Raw genomic sequence first — 19,033 nt, forward strand, 5'->3', positions numbered from 1 at the left:
AAGGAGAACAACAAATGGAATCCATTATCTTAAAGTAAATAAGAAAGAGCTTTAAAGGCTGAGACAAAATTAAGGCTGGCAAAGCCATTAAATTGCTGATTTTCACATCATGGAAGACAATTTTGGAGTGTCCTTGGGTTTTTATGGAAGCCAAGAAAGAGACTAGTCGGACTATGTAACACTTAGAATGGCCTAATTTATGCTCTTTCCTAATGTTGGGCTTGGTCAGCTGAGGATAAATACCTTTAGAATGCTCCGTATCTGGATGCAAGACAATCCGGACATACTTCAGATCACCAAATTGCTGGAGGACCTCCCCAAGATCTTCTTCTTCTGAGTCAAATGAAAGGTTTCTATGGAATAAAACCAGGCCACAAATATTTCAATGAGAAAGTAAGATCTTGAATTTTAATATGAGGTACGTGAATTAGACATCAACTCTGATGGCTCCCTGTTCACAACCATTCTCCCTTGTTCAAATATAGCACCAGTACACAAGAGTGACCCCTAGTGGCTAAGCCTCTGCTATATGATTCTGTCCCTTTCTTCCAACGTACTAATTTAAATTCCCAGATTCTCTCACCGGGGAAAATAAAAAGACTAAAAGTTGCAGATACAGATTACCTTCGGACTAGAAGCATCAAGGCTGACCCAGGAATGATTCAGACATGCTGTATTGTGACCTGGTAGTTATGTGAATATACACATGAACTCTGCTTAGCTGTACCCTTAGCATAATATACTTTACAGAAATACCTTGTGCCTTTACTTTTTTAAGATGATATCATAGAGAAAAGACCTCCAGCAGCAAAAGTCTCACAACTGCCCAGATTTTCATCGCCTACTTGAGATTTGCACTTTGACAACACTGACTCTGTGAGCAAACCAGTATTCATCCAACCGTGCTCTCTTCCTCTAATGTGGCTAAAATTAGTTTCTTACCACAACCAGAAATTTTCACAGCAGGCTAGTAAGAAACATGTCTTTCTTTTATTGAATTAGACATATTCCTCTCCATGTTAATTATAAAACCTGGGTTTCAGTTAAAATTCTCCAAGAAAATCCTTCCAAAACAATATAAAAGAAAAACATGGTAAAGAAGACTAGGCAAATAAATGAGAGAAAGAGGAGAGAAAGGGAGGGAGGGAAAAAAAATGAACTATACATTGAATAGCCTTAAACTGAGAATCTAAGGCTTTTTTAAATATATTTTTAAAATTTTCATGTGTATTAGCACGTGTACCATGAGACACGTGTGACAATTGGAGGACAACTTGTAAGAATCTAGTTCTTCAGTTCTACCATGTAGTCCTGAATATTAAACTCAGGCTGTCGGTCTTGGTGGCAAGCCCCTTTTCCCACCGAGCCCTCTCACTCACCAGCCTGCTTGCAATGTGTTAAGGCTAACCCAACCTATAAAAATGCCCATCTAATAGTAGGGCTGAAACAGCAACAACTGGCTACACACACACACACACACACACGTATACCCCCCGCCGTGAAACAAGGCATGACTTTCTGTATTTGGACATTACTTTAAAAGAAGTTAGGTTTGCTGTATATTGCCTTTATTATGTTTAGATACGTTCCTTGTATCCCTGCTCTCTCCAAGACTTTTATCATGAAGGGATGTTGAATTTTGTCAAAGGCTTTTTCAGTATCTAATGAGATGATCATGTGGCTTTTGTCTTTCAGTCTGTTTATATGGTGAATTACATTGATGGATTTTCATATGTTGAGCCATCCCTGCATCTCTGGGATGAAGCCTATTTGGTCATAGTAGATGATTTTTCTGATGTGTTCTTGGATTCTGTTTGCCAGTATTTTATTAAGTATTTTTGCATCAATGTTCATGGTCTGTAATTCTCTTTCTTAATAGTGTTTCTTATGTGGTTGAGGTATCAGGGTAACCATAGCCTCATAAAAAGAGTTTAGCAATGTTCCTTCTGTTTTTATTGTGTGAAACGATTTGAGGAATATCTGTATTAGTTCTCTGAAAATCTTGTAGAATTTTGCACTGAAACCATCTGGTCCTGAACTTTTTTTTTTCTTTTCTTTTTAGTTGGGAGACTGTTGATGACTGTTTCTATTCCCTTAGAGGTTATAGGTTAATTTATCTGGTCTTGATTTAATTTTGTTAAGTGATATTTATCCGGAAAATTATCCATTTCCTTTAAGTTGTCCAATTTTGTAGAGTATCGGTTTTTGAAGTATGACCTGATGATTCTCTGGATTTCCTCTGTGTCTGTTCTTATGTCCCCCCTTTCATATCTAATTATGTTAATTTGGATATTCCCTCTCTGTCTTTTGGTTAGTTTGGATAAAGGTTTGTCTATTTTCCTGATTTGTCTATTTTTTCTGATTTCTCACTGATTCTTTGTACTGTTTTCGTAAGTTTCTATTTTGTTGATTTCAGCTCTCAATTTGATTATTTCCTGTTGTCTAGTTTTCCTGGGTGAGTTTGTTTCTTTTTATTCCAGAACTTTCAGGTATTATGTTAACTCGTTAGTGTGGGATGCTTCCAGCATCTTTATGTAGGCATTTAGTGCTATGAACTTTCCTCTTAACACTGCTTTCATTGTGTCCCATAAGTTTGAGTATGTTGTGTGGTCATTTTCATTGAATCTTAGGAAGTCTTTAATTTATTTCTTCTTTGACCCACTGGTGATTCAGGTGAGCATTGTTCAATTTCCATGTGTTTGTGGGCTTTCTGAAATTAGTGTTGAGTGTTGAATTCTAACTTTAAGCCATGGAGATCCGATAAGATACAGGGGGTTATTCCAATTTCCTTGAGGTTTTTTTGTTACCAAGTATGTGATCAATCTTCAAGAAGGTTCCATGAGGAACTGAGAAGAAGGTATATTCTTTTATGTCTGGATGGAATGTTCTATAGATGTCTATTAAGTCCATTTGAGTCATAACATCTGTTAGTTCCCTTATTTCTTTATTAAGTTTCTATCTGGCAGACCTGTCCAGAGATGAGCATGGGGTGTTGAAGTCTCCCACTATTAGTGTGTGGAGCTTAATGTGTGATTTAAACTTCAGTAATGTTTCTTTTACCTATGTAGGTGCCCTTGTATTTGGGACATTTATGTTCAGTACTGAGATTTCCTCTTGGTGGATTTTTCTTGTGACAAATATGAAATGCCCTTTTTTGTGTCTTTTGATTGATCTTAGTTTAAAGTCTATTTTGTTAGATATTAGGTTAGCTATCCCAGCTTGTTTCTTAGGTCTATTTAATTGGAAATTTTTTTCCCCAACCCTTTACTCTGAGGTGATGTCTGTCTCTGAGACTGAGGTATGTTTCTTGTATGCAGCAGGATGGATTCTGTTTTCATATTCAGTCTGTTAACCCGTGTCTTTTTATAGGTGAGTTGAGTCCATTTATATTAAGGGATATTAATGACCAGTGATTTCCAGTTCCTTTCATTTTAGATTTTGCTGTAACTGATGCTATTGTGTGTGCTTTTCCCTTCTTTGGGGTTTGCTGCTGTGAGATCATCTACTGTCTGTGTTTTTGTGGGTGTAGCTGACTTTCTTGGGCTAGAGTTTTCCTTCTAGTACTTTGTATAGGGCTGGATTTGTAGCTAGGTATTGTTTAAATCTGGTTCTGTCATGGAATAGAGAAACTCAAAGTGATCCCACTGAAATCAGGAACAAGACAAGTTTGTCCACTCCCTCCATATCTATACAATATAGTACTTAAAGTTCTAGCTAGAACAGTAAGACAACAAAAGGAGATCAAGGGGATACAAATCAGAAAAGAAGAAGTTGAACTCTCGCTATTGTAGACGATATGATAATATACTTAAGTGACCCCAAAAATTCTATCAGGGAACTCCTACGACTCATGACCTTCAGTAATGTAGCAGGATACAAGATTAACTCAAAAAAATTAGAAGCCCTCCTTTACACAAAAGACAAATGGGCTGAAAAAAAAAATCAGAGAAACATCACCCTTCACAATAGCCACAAATAACATAAAATATCTCGGATAACTCTAACCAAACAAGTGGAAGACCTGTATGACAAGAACTTTAAGTCTTTGAAGAAAAAAAATTGAAGACACCAGAAAATGGAACGCTCTCCGATGCTCTTGGGTAAGTAGAATTAACACAGTAAAGTGGCGATATTACTAAAAGCAATCTACAGATTCAATGCAATGCCCATCAAAATCCCAGCAAAATTCTTCACAGACCTCAAAGAACAATACTCAACTTCATATGGAAAAGCAAAAAACCTAGGATAGCAAAAAAATCCTGTACAACAAAAGAACTTCTGGAGGCATCACAATCCCGGATTTCAAATGCTACTATAGAGCTACAGTACTGAAAACAGCCTAGTATCAGCATAAAAACAGACAGGAGGACCAATGGAATCAAATCAAAGACCCGGATATTGATCCACACAACTACAAACAAAGTTTTTTGGTTTTTGTTTTTTTTTTTAACAAAGAAGCTAAAAATATAAAATGGAAAAAAGAAAGCATATTCAACAAATGGTGCTGGCATAACTGGATATCAACATGCAGAAGAATGAAAATAGATCCATATCTATTGCCATGCACATAATCCAATAAAAAAAAATGGGGTACAGACCTAAACTAAGAACTCTCAATAGACGAATCTCAAAGGGCTGAAAGACACTTAAGGAAATGCTCAACATCCTTAGTTAGAGAAATGCAAATCAAAACAACTCTGAGATTACATCTTACCTGTCAGAATGGCCAATATCAAAAACACTGATGACAGTCTATCCTGGAAAGTATATGGAGTAAGGAAAACGTTCCTCCATTGCTGGTAAGAGTGCAAACTGGTACAGCTACTTTGGAAATCAGTATGGCAATTTCTCAGAAAATTAGGAAACAATCTACCTCAAGACCCAGCAATACCACTGTTGGGTATATACCCAAAAGACATTCACTCATACCACAAGGACATGTGCTCAACTATGTTCACAGAAGCATTATTTGTAATAGCCAGAACTTGGAAACAACCTAGATGTCCCTCAACCAAAGAACGGATAAAGAAAATGTGGTACATTTACACAATGGAGTACTACACAGCAGTAAAAAAATAATGACATCTTGAAATGGATAGATCTAGCAAACATCATATTGAGTGTGGTAACCCAGACCCAGAAAGACAAATATAATATGTATTCACTCATAAGTGGCTTTTAGACATAAAGCAAAGAAAAAGCAGCCTACAGGCCACAACCCCAGAGAAACAGGACAACAAAGAGGACCCTAAGAGAGACATACATGGACCTACATAGGAAGGTGAAAAAGGCAAGATCTCCTGAGTAAATTAGGAGGCATGGGGGTCACAGGAGAGGGCAGAAGGGAATAGGAAAGAAAGGGAGTGGAGAAAAAAAGTGTAGCTCAACAAAAACAATAAAAAAAAAAAAAGAGAGAGAGAAGTTAGGGCCTAGGCATGTAGCTCAGCCAGCAGAGTGCTTCCTAGTGTCCTAACTTCCTTTCTATTATTGTGATAAAGACCCTAACCAAAACCAACTTAGGGAGAAAGGACAGCTGGCAGTTCACCATTGAGGGAAGCCATGGCAGAAGCTCGTGGCAGGAGCCTGGAGCCAGAAACTGAAGCAAGAATCATGGAGGATGCTGTTTACTGCTTTATTTCCCATAGCTTGCTCAGTTTGCTTGCTTTCTTCTAAATTTATTTATTTTTATTTTTAGATGTTTTGCTTGAAAGTATGTCTGTGCACCATGTATATAAGTGCCTATAGAGATCCAAATTAGGTGCCCTGAAATTGGAGCTATAAACTGTTGGGAGCTACCATGTGGGTGCTGGGAATCAAACCTGGACCGTCTGGAAGAGCTGCTAGTGTTAGAGGCACTGAGTCGTCCCTCTAGCCTTGCCAGTTTGCTTTCTTAATACAACCTAGGACCACCAGCCCAGAGGCTGGGCACTTCCACATCAGTTACTAATCAAGAAAATGCCTCCAAATATTTGCCTGTGGGCCAATCTGATGGAGGCGATCTCTCAAATGATGATGTTCTCTTCCCAGATGATTCTAGCTTGTGTCAAGTTGAAAAAACCCATTCTGCACATCTGGTATTAACAGTCCTGAGTTTGATCCCCGGCACCACATAAACTAGGCATGGTGGTATACATCTGCAGTCCCAGTACTCAGGAGGTGGAGGCAGGAGACTCAGAAGTGTAAGGTTATCTTTAGCTACTTAACAAGTTTGGAGCCAGCCTGGGATACATGAGACCCTGTCTCAAAAATATAAAAAAACAAAAAGGAGGAAAGAAAAAGAGAAGTTAGGCATGAAGAGAGAATTACCCACGGCAAATGGCATCACCTCAGTATGTCTCCTAAAATAAAGGTCAGGACCAGTTAAGAGCTGAAATGTTCCAAAAGCTGCCACCAAATTATAAAACATGAACTCTAAAAAGGATAAGGACCCTACCTACCAGTTACCTCCTGTTTTAAGTTCTTGCTCTTAAATTTCTCACTGGTTTGTCCCTCAGATCAGATGTGTTAGACAGTCTCATAGTGTCTAATTCAGTGCTAAGGAAAGGAAAAGAGGAAGCCAAGATGAAGGGGAGGACAGGAGAACCAGGGGCCGAGGGAAAGGCAAGGTAAGCAATGAGACCCGTGAAGGATGCCCAGTTCCGCACAGGCAGGCATACCTGATGAAAACAGTTTTCCCTTCGTTCACATCGGAGGGTAATTTCCTCTTCTTTTTCTTTGAGACTGGGACATCTAATGTAAAGAACAACACAACAAAACAAAAAACAAAAACAACAAACTCATAAGACAAATGCAAGTCATAAGACAAAGGGCTAACATTTGATACGGGTTTTTAAAACTATGTGGACAAAGGGTATAACAACTAAATATATTAAGATACTCAAACTCAAAGAAAAGCAAAGCAGAGGCATTAAGGGTATAGCTTAGGGGCAGAATGTGTGTTTAACAAAAACAAGGACATAGAGGTTCAATTCCCAGAAGCAAGAGAGAAAGAAAGGGGGGAAAGAGAGCATAGTTCAAGGAAAAAAAGATAATAATTTTTACCTAAATTGGCAAAACAAGAAAGACCAATAGAATCCAATGTGGTCAAGGTATGGGAGGAAAAATCCCCATATAAATGAGAGCCCCTGAGGAGACAGCATGCACACACAGACTCACTACTACACTATACTGCATGGATATGCATGTGTCTCTGCTTTTAAATGTGTTAAAATATTCTCTAAGTGCACAAGAAACAGAACAATGACTTAAGAGTTAATGATCTGGGTGGAAAGCAAACTCATAGCTTGAAGAACAACATTAAGGTAGATGTGGTAGCACATGCACATGCTTGGAACCCTTATATGCTATGTGTATACAAACAAATTTCTGAAAAAAAAATGATTACTTTGGAGAATCGTTGGATTGGTGAAGAACTTTTGATTTCTACATTAAGCTTCTTTGTACTATATTCTTTAACCTCTTATTTGAGTTCCACTAGGTTTTCAGACTCAAAAAAGAAAACGACAGAAGGCAGATGAACCCAAATTGTAGGTCTCATTGTACTCTCAATATAAAAGCCTTGACTCCATCCTCATGAATTAAAAAAAAAATTATCTTTCTCTTATGTGGCCAAACCAAAACACCAAACTTATAGAAATGTAAGCAAACAGCTAAGTAAAAACACCCACCCCGACAAAGCAGTTACTGGGCATTTCTCACTGTAATATATCCTGTTTATCCAGTTATTCATTCAACTTAGACAAGCAGAAGTAGCAGCTCCTCAATATTAAAGCTAGGTTTTTAATTCCCTAATAAAGACTCTAAATTCCCAAATATTCCAAACTCATCTTTAAAACAGAGTGAACAATAAAGAAACAAAAGACTCAGAATGTAGATCACTTGGTAAATGTTGGCCTAGCATGAATGAAGTCCTGGGTTCAAACCCCAACACTGCAAAAACCAGACACAGTGTGGGGGAAGGGGGGGCCACACCTGTAATCCCAGCATTTGGGATTACAGCAGTCACCACAGGGGTTGGTTCAAGGTCATTCTTATCTACATACTGAACCTGAGGCCACCCCAGGCTATAGGAGACCTGTCTCAAAAGAGGGGGCAGAGGGGAGGAGAATGCAGCAGTTAGTAGAGTGTTTGCCTTGCATGCACAAGGCCCTTCCTGTGTCTGATCCCCAGCACCTCATAAACTAGGAGTGGTGGTGCATGCCCATCACTCAGAAGGGAGAGGCAAGATCACCAGTCCAAGCTCATCGTCATCAAATCAGCCTGGGCTACATGAGATCCTGTCTCAAAAGAGGGAGAGAGGGAGAGGGAAAGGGGATATAGGGATGGAGATAAAAAGCATTAGAAAAAATAAAAATACAGGTTCCCTTTTTAGTAGTTAACAAAAATTTGATAGAAAAGCTTTTTGAAAAGAGGCCTGGGCAGAACTGGTGTACGTCTCTAATTTATACAAAGCTGAAAGGCATTTATGAAGATCCCAGCAAACCTTCATCCTCCTGTTCCTCAGCACTGCTCCCACTCTCCAGCGGTCCCTCGCCATCAACGCTCCCTCCTTCCTCCAGGTCACTGTCCTCATCAGAATGGTCTTCCTCAGTGCTTTCCTCAGGAGCTGCTCTCTTAACTGCTCTGCAACAGCACAGTTCAGAGCTCATCATCTAGGCTGACACATCAGCAACCGAGCTTTACTACGTACACCAAATTTACAGTGAAATGGGGACAGAGGCGAGTGGGCCTACCTCTTCTGAACTTTCACACATGTCGTCACAATTGATTCTCTACCTTCCTCCTCTTCTTCATCACTATCATCATCATCTTCATCACCAAAATCATCATCGTCTTCATCATCTTCTTCTTCTTGCTCTTCCACCCTGCCATTTTTACCTGATTCCTTATGCTCATGTTCACTGTTCTTCTTTTCATCTGTGGAGGAAGATAAAGAAAGGAATTTATTTAGTATCTAAAACAAGGTTATGTTAACAGGAAAAACTAATAACTCAAGTCCCTGGTTCCTTTAGTTTTTCAGGACTTCCTATTTTTTCTTGTCATCCAGTCAAGCTTTCATTTCTATCAGTTCTTCATCCTCAGATTCAATCACCCACAGATCAAAGAAGACTTTTTAAAAACGCTGTGTCTGTACTGAATATCTACTTTTGTCAACATTCCCTGGACAATTCAGTATAATAACTATTATGCAACTTTGTATTATATTAGGTTTACAAATAATCTAGAGAGGAACCAAATGTACAGAAGGATTGCATTAATTCTATACGAGATTGGTGCACCCAAGGATTTGGGTATCTGAGCATCGTCTGTAAATCAATTCCTCAGAGACCCCAAAAGATGAGAGCATTTAATATCAGCAAATATGAGAGAAAAAAGCAAAGCTGCCACCACTTAGATTAGTCACTTCTTTTTCTTGTCCTCATCAGAAACCCCAAGAGAGAGAAACAGCAACCAAAACTCTTCAGACAGGCCACCACTTACACACCACAGCAGACACACTGCTCTCAGGCCCTCCGTGAACTTTAGCTTCAATGTGCAATATTCTGACACTCTGGTGACTTAAAAGCATTCTAAGTTTTCTCTCTCATTTTTAATTAAAAGTATTAATTTATGTATGTACAGAGAACATGCAGTGCCCTTAGAGGTCAGAAGGGATCAGATCCCTGGGACTGGGAGCCACCATGTGGGTGCTCAGATCCCCTAGAAGAGAAACCAGTGCTCTTAACCAATGAGTCCTCCAGCACTGCTCTTTCTTCTTAAAAATTCATTATAATGGGACAAGAAGGGAGTAAGTAGAGGGAAGAATGAACAAACTCAGGCTCCTCCTCACTCATGCTCAAAAGATCTTGTGTTTTGGGATCAGCTCACCAGACAGTCCAATGTGAACCGACAAGCAGCCCTGAGACCAGAGGAATTTGGAGATTTTCCAGGATGTTAATATTGTGCTTTAGGTATCTCCAGCTCAATATTCCCACTCTACATGAAAGCTCCAATATGTGTCAGGCAGGGCGGCGCCTACTTTTAATCCAGTACTTGGGAGGCAGAGGCAGGTATATTTCTGTGAGTTTGAGGGCAGACTGGTCTACATAGCAAGTCCCAGGTTACATACAGAAAACCTGTTTCAAAATCAAAAATCAAAAAACAACACAAGAATTGTTTCCACCTGCCCAACCCTCCTACCTAACACTAACACAACTTACCTGGGGCAAAAGCAGGCTGGGTATCTTTGTATTTGTCCTTTGCCACAGCCCAATCCACAGCCACAGTCCGTCCTGTCAAACAGAGGTGGCATTAGGAAGACTTTCTTCTACTTAATATCCCTACTTCCCACCCATCAAGAGATAGCTACAGTCTTAGTGGAGAAAAGAAAAGCCAATTCTGAGACTATTGGTGTTTCTGGATGTGAGCCTCGTCTTTAACTGCTGAGCCATCTCCCAGCCTGAACACTGGTTCTTAAAGATAGAGAGGCAAGAAGATCTACTTCCAGACCAGCCTGAACTACCTTTAAGATAATGTTTCAAAACAAAAAAAACCTAAAAATGCTCTCAATAACTTGCAGTAAAACAATCTTTTTTATACTATGAATATTTGTGGCTTTCATTGTTCTAATAAAGGGCTAAATGGCCAATAGCTAGGCAGGTAGAGGTTAGGTGGGACTTGTGGACAAAAAGAGAGAGCAAGGAATAAGGAGGGTGGGGTCACAAGCCAGACACAGAGGGAGCAAACCATGTAGAAAATGAGGTAACAAGCCATGAACCACATAGTAGCACACAAATTAATAGAAACGGGTTAACTTAAGAGCTATTAGCCAAGCATTTATAATTAATAAGTCTCTGTGGGGTCATTTGGGAGCTGGTGGTCCCAATCAAACTCTGCCTACAGGAGCTCTTTTCATTCCTTTAACAACAGAAATTCAGCTTTTTCACACAGCCATCACACCTTGGAGAATACGAGATAAACAAAGCATTGTGTTTCCAGTTACACTGGCAAGAAGCAAAACAGACCTTCGGGAAAATGGAGATCCTGCTCGGAAGTCAGGAAGGAACTAAACTGACCCTTCCACCAGCCTGGAACCTGGTGGCACCAAGGGCAGACTGTCAGTTTAATAGCCATGGGTACTGATAAAGCGGGTCCACCCGAAACAGGAATGGAGGCACTAACATGCATTTTATCAGCAGCTCTGCCCAGGACAGTCATTAAGAACTTCCAAAAGACACTCAAAAAAATGAAGGGAAGGCTCCTGGTATGAGTTCTTTCAAGCTTATCCTAAGATAAAATACTAAAAATGTTCACCAAAAATTGTGTGGCGATGCATGCTTGTAGTCTCAGAACTCAGAGGTGGAGGCAGAAAGGTCAGCTGCTCCTCAGTGAGTTAGGGAACTCATGGCTACCCTGGGCTATATGAGCTACCATTTTAGCAATGAGAGTCTACGCAGTAGAAACATTTTTTGAACATACCAAAAAAAAAAAAAAAAAAGGCGGTTACTGTGCTAATTCACTCCAGCACCAGACATAACTAGGTCACAGTATGAGGTGTAGAAGACTCACCTTTTATTGCTTTCATATTCATGCCTTTGAGAGCTTTTCCTGCTTCAAGGAGATTTTTGAACTGCACAAAAGCAAAACCACGCATCTTTCCATCTGTGAGAAAATGTACAAAAACGTTAAAGGTAGCAGGAGGTAGCCAACAGAACAGGAAGATCACAGTAGTCAGGCTGACAAGATGATTCCACAGCCTGCCCATCAGCCAAGAGGTCCCTGCCCCAAAACAACAGTTTATATCCTCTATAACTCCGGCTTTAGCAAAGCAATCAGTCAATACCAGAGGAACTAAGTTTGAGCTACCTAAAAAAAACAAGGGACTAACACTAGCATTTGGGCTTTACTGCTTGTTAAATACTTTACAAATATCACTCTCTCGGGCCACAGAAAACATGACAAAAGGTTTATTTTTGGTTGAATAATATGGGAACATTTACATTACATTGTCTTCATTAAATCCACACCAAATGAAGGTGCAAAGTACCTGGCTTCCTTGGAATATTCACTTCCAGAACAGTTCCATAGGGTGTAAATACTGTTTTCAAGTCATCTTCTGAACACTAAAGCCAAAAGGAAAACAAGAAGTATTATTATAGCAAATAAATATGAAACATCAACTAAGTTCATTTCCTAGAGGGAGTCTGAATGACATTGTGTCCCACTCCTGCAATCCCATACTCAAGAGACAGAGTCAGAAGAATCAGGAGCTAAAGGCTAGCCTCGGCTAGAAAGTTGGAGCTATACATGAGCTACAAGAGACCCTGTTGCAAAAAGGGAAGAAGAGAGAAGCTGAATACACAGATCTCTTTCTCGACGGTAACTTCCTCCAAAGGAAAGCATCTTCACACTTAGTGGACTTAATACATTCTTTAAAATTATATGGATTGATTTTACTTGGGGGAAGGCAATGCAACCTCATGTGTGTGGAAATTAGAGGACAACCTGCAATGGCTAGTTTTCTACTTCCACCATGCGGGACCCAGAGACAAAACTCAGGTCATAAGGCTTGGCAGCAAGAACCTTCACCCACTGAGCCATCGGCTTGCCCCTTAACAAACAGTCCCCCCCCCCCCCTTTTTCAATTTGACATGCTAAGGTTTATTCCCACTGTGGTGAAGAGTTCCACTGATGTGCACGCCTTGGTTCAAGCGTCCTCTGAAACAGACACTTAGCTCCATCTTACCTTAAAGCTGAGGTTCCGGATAATTAATCTGGCTTTCTTATCTGCCACTTTGGCTTTTTTGAGCTTTGGTTCCTTCTTTGGGGACTCTGAATTTTCTAAAAGGTAAGAGACACAGGATAAGTCTGCAAACCCACTTCTAGGCTAGACCTAAGTGGAAAAGGTACCAATACAGACAGTATTTGCCATGGGGTCAAGTGTGTAACATCCTGGAATAACCACATTTCCCAGCCTGAGATGCACAAATGACTATCAAAGCATACTGGGGGGGGGGGGGGAGGGATTAACAACAAAAAGAAAACTCCTAGCTCTCTGGCCACCTCTCATTCTCCTTCCTCTTGGAGAATTACTAGAAACTCACCATTATTCTTCTTTTCCTTGGACTTGTTCTTCACTTTTTTCTTGGCAACAGTCACGTTGATCTTGCATCCTTCAAAGGTAGTGATCTCCGTGAGCGCCCTCTGAACATCTTCCAGCATGGAGAAAGTGACATACCCAAAGCCTCGGCATGCCTTACTCCCTAGAGCAAGACAAGTGAGGGAACAAGAGCGAAGGCCTGTGAGCAGGCTATCTAAGATACAGGTCTCAAAAGGAAAAGAAATAAGGCAGGGATCTTTCCCTACTTTATTTAGAACTATAAGGCTTCCTCTCTCTTCCAATCTGATATCTTGATGTTATTGCCTCTTCTTACCCCAGACTTGATAATCTTAGGGATATGGAGGACCCTTGAAAAACATTAGGCCCTCAAAGAATTCAATATTAACAATGAAAGATAACCATAAAGGGTAGGAATAATACATATGGTAGATTTGAAAAATCAGATTATAATAATACAATCTTAGAAGATATTAGCAATAAATAAGAGCCTAAAAAATGACATCAAGACTTTAACATTTCAGTATTGAATTAAATATTTCCAAAGAAGGTAGAAATTCTTGACTTTATTTTATCTTCAGAACACTCCAAGATCGGTAACTTGGATATTACCACTCCTTTCCAAAGAATCATCTGAGATAGAGAGAAGTAAATGAATGTCAAAACAGTAATAAGAACTAAACTAAAGCAGGAGGTGGTGGTGCACGCCTTTAATCCCAGCAGAGGGGGGTAGATCTCTGTGAGTTCAAGGCCAACCTGGTCTACAGAGTGAGTTCTAGGAAAGGCTCCAAAGCTACACAGAGAAACCCAGCCTGGAAAAACAACAAACAAAAAGAAACTAAGTTAAGGGGCTGGAGAGATGGCTCAGTGATTAAGAGCACTAACTGTTCTTCCATAGGACTGGGGTTCAATTCCCACTACCCAAATGGTAGCCCTTAACCATCTGTAACTTCAGTCCCAGGGGATGCGACAACTTCTGGCCTCCAAGGGCACCAGGACACCAGGAACACACATGGTGCACAGGATTACATACGGGCAAAATACCCAGGCACATAAAATTAAGAAATCATTTTTAAAAGAACTATGTTAATTCCTCTTTGCAAGCCTCATGGTCTTTCATGAGACCCCACACAGAAGAATATCAGGACCAAAAAGACAGATAAATACTCGTCATGGCCCTTTTTCTGGGGTTGGGGTAGTAGTAAAACTGTAATTAGTTTCTTGCAGAAAAAGGAAAACAATACCAATAGCGATGTCTACCCATGACCTGCAGAAGAAACAACTCCTGCGTTCTGTTCCCCTTTAAACACTCTCACACCTCCTTTAGAGCACATACAACACAGGACAGTAATCTATATAAGGTGGCTGCACAGCGGACAGGTGGCACCAGGAAAGCAAATTGAGACATGGAGACTGATTTCTTTTCTCCTGAAACGTCCAAACTCACCCTTCAGGAAATTAGAACAACTACAACAACAATAAAAAAAGACCCTCCTCTCAATCAGTACAGCCAAAACAAAGCTGCTCAAATGTGTAGTTCAGTCAGGCAGTGGGGGCGCACGCCTTTAATCCCAGCACTCGGAAGGCAGAGGCAGGCAGATCTCTGAGTTTGATGCCAGCCTGGTCTATACAGTGAGTTAGTTCCAGAATAGCCAGTTACACAGAGAAACCCTGTCTCAAAAAAAAACAAAAGGGGGTGGGGGAGTTTAATGCCCCAGTAAAGACATAAACAATAATTATACCTCCACAAAGAACTGTGACACACACAGAATCTTGACAATCATGAGAGGTGGCATGCTGACACCATCAGGGAAAACCCCACCTCACTTCCATGCCCTCTCTTCCTCTACTACTGGAGTGCAACACTCATTTCTAGTACACTTCACTTGTCTGGATAGAAAAGTCCGTAATTTTTCTTAAACAGGACAAGAGAGATTGTTAAGGATTTAGACCAAGAGCACGAGTTTAAGGTAAGGGTACACAAAACTAATATTCCACACAGAGGGACTTGGCACTTGTCTAAGGCTTCGGCGCAGCATGTGAAGCAGCACGAACGTCCAGTCCACCTCCAGCAGCAATGCCTTCCTCCGCTGTGCTGCAGAACCTGGAATGCACCTGAACTCATCTCCCTGAAACTCAGCAATGGCTGCAGGAAAAAAGATATTTATGTTTCTTTCTTGTTCTTGTTTTATTTTTCTTAAGACAAGAGTCTTATATAACCCAAGTAGGCCTCAGCTTCCTGATCCTCCTGCCTCCACATACCAAATGCTGGAATTATCCACACACCACTACTCCTGGCTCAACATTAGTGCTTCTTAAAAATAAATAAATTAGGTATTATTCATTTACTTATGCACATGTGAAAGGAAAGGAACAACTTGCCAGGAGTTGGTTCTTTCTGGTTCTGGTGATAAAAGTCCGGTTGTGAGGCTCAGTGGCAAATGCTTTTAACCTGCTAGGCCACCCTGCCAAGCCTCAACATAATTTTTTTTTCTTTCCTTAATTTTACTTCATGTGCATTGGTGTTTTGACTGTATGTATGTCTGTGTGAGGATGTCAGATCCTCTAGAACTGGAGTTACAGACAGTGTGAGCTACCATGTGGGTGCAGGGAATTGAACTCGGATCCTCTTGAAGAGCAGCCAGTGCTCTTAACTGCTGAGCTGTCTCTCCAGCCCTAATGAATGTTTCTTTTAACTTTATTTTTTTAAGTGCATTGGTGTGGACATGTCAGAGTTCCTGGAACTGGAGTTACAGACTGCTATGAATGCCATGTAGTGCTGGGAATTGAGCCCAGATCCTCAGGAAGAACAGCCAGTGCTCTTAACCACTGAGCCATCTCTCCAGCCCCAGATGAATGTTTCTTAAATTCCAGATTACTACCCAGTAGCAACTGACTAGAATTTAAAAATATAAAAGTACATCCATATATGGTAAAGTAGGAGTATTTGTAAGAATTTTAATTTTATTTCAGTTTATTTGCTTTCCATTTTTTAAAGACAGGTCGGGTCTTGCTCTATGGCCCAAACTAACATTTTTCTGTGCTTGCAGCCAACTGTGATGAGCCTACGTATGTCAAAGTAGTGGAGGCCCTTTGCACTGGGCACCAACTCAATGACAAGGAGAAACTAGGGGAATGGGTAGACCTGTAGAGTGGCTGGCTACAACGGCTAAAGGACTATGGCAAATCTCAGGCCAACGTGTCATTGAAGAGTACTTAAATGCAAGAAATGAACAAAGAAATCTGGGTCATTCTTTAAAAAAAAAGGTAACGTACAGCACTCTCGTTCACTCCTTCTGCTGCATCTATACATAAAGTGACAAAGAATTAGGCAGATGCTGCAGCTTACACAGCAGTCAGAACCACATTGACAACCCTAACTGTAACTTCTGTTCTGAAACAGAAGCTAAACATGGGGTGGTTATTAGCATATATCAGGTTCCCTAGTCACATACTCAGAAACCATGGAGGGGAAAGGGGAGTCCACCAGATGCCAGTTCTCACCAGTTACGGTGCTGAAAGGCAAAGATAGCTACCTACACAAATGCCTGCTGAGTTCAAATGGAGGTAGACGTATGTCCCGGGTAACAAGGTTATCTATCCAGGTGTCCCAGGCAAGTCTTGTTGAGAAAGAAATGCTTCTACATGAAAATCATTAAAATCCCTTCACTAGTCAATGCCAACTCTCCATACTGGGTAATCAGTGCATGGCAAACAGAATGGGAAGCATATAGCAAGCTGGTGAACCCCTCCAGTGACTCAAGCCAAAGTCCTCGGAATCAGACCCGACTCCCTTACTCCTCTTTGCTCATACTCCGTATCTAATGCTTGAGCAGATCCTACTTTACCTTAACAATGTCCATATACAAAACTATTCTCCCCACTTCCCTTGCTATTATCTTGGTCCAACACCACAATTTCTCCCCAAATTATTCTTAGAGCCTACCACCTGGTCCTCTCTCTTCTATCCGCTAAACATCGATTCACCACACAGCAGCCAGAAGCTTTTCAAAACCTAAGTCTAAAAGATCAGCCATTGCTCTCTGCTTAAAACCAATGACTTCCCCAGAGAACAAAAATCTGTAAAGGTCGCAAGGTCCTCTCTGACCTGGTTCTCTGGTCCTCGTTTTCTAATTCTCTCCCTTTATTCACTTCCCTTGTCACCCTGGCCCCTGCTCTCTTCTCCTACAAGGACATACCTGCTTCAATATCAAGGTTGCTGCTTCCTGAATCCAGACTGTTCTATCCCTTGGGAATTCTAAGTTCAATCTCTCCTCAGACAGGTCTTTCCTAGCCACCACACACACACACACACACACACACACACTCACAGAGACTCCCTACCTCCCCTTAACTTTATTTTTCTCCTTAGCATTTATCACCATTATCAACATACAATTTGGTTTTTTAATTTGTCGTCCCAACCATAAATATATAAGAACATGATTTCTGATTTAATGATTTACTGTCACACATTTGCTGTACCCCAAGGACAGCCAAAAATGTTCTGGAATAGTTAGCATTCAAGAAGTATTTGCCAAATAAATAGATGAATGAACAGCATACTATGTAATCCAAGCTGGCGCTGGCCTGAACTTTCTACATAGACCACGCTGTCCTGGAATTCCCAGCAATCCTCCTGCCACAGCCTCCCAAATGCGGGGAGTACAGTCATTACGCCAGACTAACAGGTTAGCATTTGAACATTTGAATACGCGGGGAAACGCAACAGAAACGTTAAGTGGGTGTTTTGTCTTTCATAAATCGACCTTACTGGCCAACATACAGCAGAGTCAGTTTAGAGAAGAATTAGTTCCCGGCCCCGAACCTTCGGAGAGGGACAAGAATCGCATGCCTAGAGCCGGGTTGGTTCATGTCATTTACTCAGAGGATTCAGAAGGCTGAGGCAGGAGAGCTAATGGTAGCGAATTCGAGGCCAGTCTGAGCTACATAGTGAGATCCTTGCCTCAAAACAAGCAAATCGTAACTACATAGCTCCCTGAAACTCGGCGTGTTCTAGCTCCCAGGAGCACCCAGCCCTCTCCGCCATCCCACTTCTTACCTTTCTCAGTCACCACGAAGCACTGCTTCACTGGACCCACCTGACTAAACAGCTCTTCCAGCTGCTCACTGCGAGCCGAGGGCGGGAGACGGCCCACAAACAGAGTCAGACCGGCCATAAGACCGGGAAACAAGCGTTTGAGGCCACGAGGGAACCTCACCGACACTAGCGAGTCCAGAGATGAGCTCCGGCAGGAAGACCCCGTCAAGTTGCCGGGAGACACCGGAAGCACTCGTTGCTCAAAAGAGTCCGGGGAGAAAGCGTAGTGGGGAAGAAAAAAGTTCCGGAATGAAAAAGAAGGAATGACGTCTTGGGGGCGGAGTTTCTTGAGCGACCATCTGCACGCAATCCTAGCACCGTCCCTGACACTAAGTGAAACGTGACGTCAACAATTTACCCTCTCTTAAAAATCTTTCTTTTAGGAGATCGAAACCAGATTCACCAAAACAGGCAGAAGTCATTTTCCCTCGAAGCCTTGCCTACATCTGACTTAGAGTGGGTGTTCAATACATTTGTCTGAAGGGTCTCCACAGTTTCCCAAATTTCACACAAAAACCTCAGCCAAAACGTCATAGACACAAAAATGTAACATGCATTATTTGAACAATTTTTATGTCCTCAGGAAACATGAGACAAAAGGTTTCCTGGCCTCAGAGATAAATTGTGTCTACTAAAATTCGAGCAGAACAAATGTTACAAAATTATATTTTCAATAATTATTTTTATTGAGCTCCTACTATATGCCAGGCTTTAGGGATAAAAACCGGTTGCCTGAAAAGAGGCAGGGTCTCTGCCTTCATATAAAATAGTTTGGAACGAGAGACAGATTTTTTTTTAACTCTTACAAAAAATGTCTGCAAGATCACATCAGAGCA

At 41.0% G+C, this 19,033-nt stretch overlaps 1 protein-coding gene across 1 annotated transcript in view; it reads right to left on the minus strand.

Moving 5' to 3' along the window:
- The window catches only part of Rbm28 (RNA binding motif protein 28), a 36,417-nt gene extending 17,938 nt beyond the window's left edge, over nucleotides 1-18,479 (minus strand). The window contains exons 1-10 of the mRNA XM_041675539.1: nucleotides 18,159-18,479; nucleotides 13,083-13,241; nucleotides 12,725-12,819; nucleotides 12,026-12,101; nucleotides 11,548-11,640; nucleotides 10,200-10,271; nucleotides 8,733-8,916; nucleotides 8,483-8,622; nucleotides 6,657-6,729; nucleotides 244-353 (exon numbers count right to left, since the gene is read on the minus strand). Of these exons, the coding sequence (XP_041531473.1) occupies nucleotides 244-353; nucleotides 6,657-6,729; nucleotides 8,483-8,622; nucleotides 8,733-8,916; nucleotides 10,200-10,271; nucleotides 11,548-11,640; nucleotides 12,026-12,101; nucleotides 12,725-12,819; nucleotides 13,083-13,241; nucleotides 18,159-18,276 (1,120 nt within the window). The 5' untranslated portion in view covers nucleotides 18,277-18,479. The remainder of the gene's footprint in view (nucleotides 1-243; nucleotides 354-6,656; nucleotides 6,730-8,482; nucleotides 8,623-8,732; nucleotides 8,917-10,199; nucleotides 10,272-11,547; nucleotides 11,641-12,025; nucleotides 12,102-12,724; nucleotides 12,820-13,082; nucleotides 13,242-18,158) is intronic.
- Nucleotides 18,480-19,033: the final 554 nt, after the last annotated feature.

The sequence above is a fragment of the Microtus oregoni genome, unplaced genomic scaffold (genome assembly GCF_018167655.1).
Source record: "Microtus oregoni isolate MIOR12 unplaced genomic scaffold, Mior012 000026F_ref0000081, whole genome shotgun sequence".
Lineage (NCBI taxonomy): Eukaryota > Metazoa > Chordata > Mammalia > Rodentia > Cricetidae > Microtus > Microtus oregoni.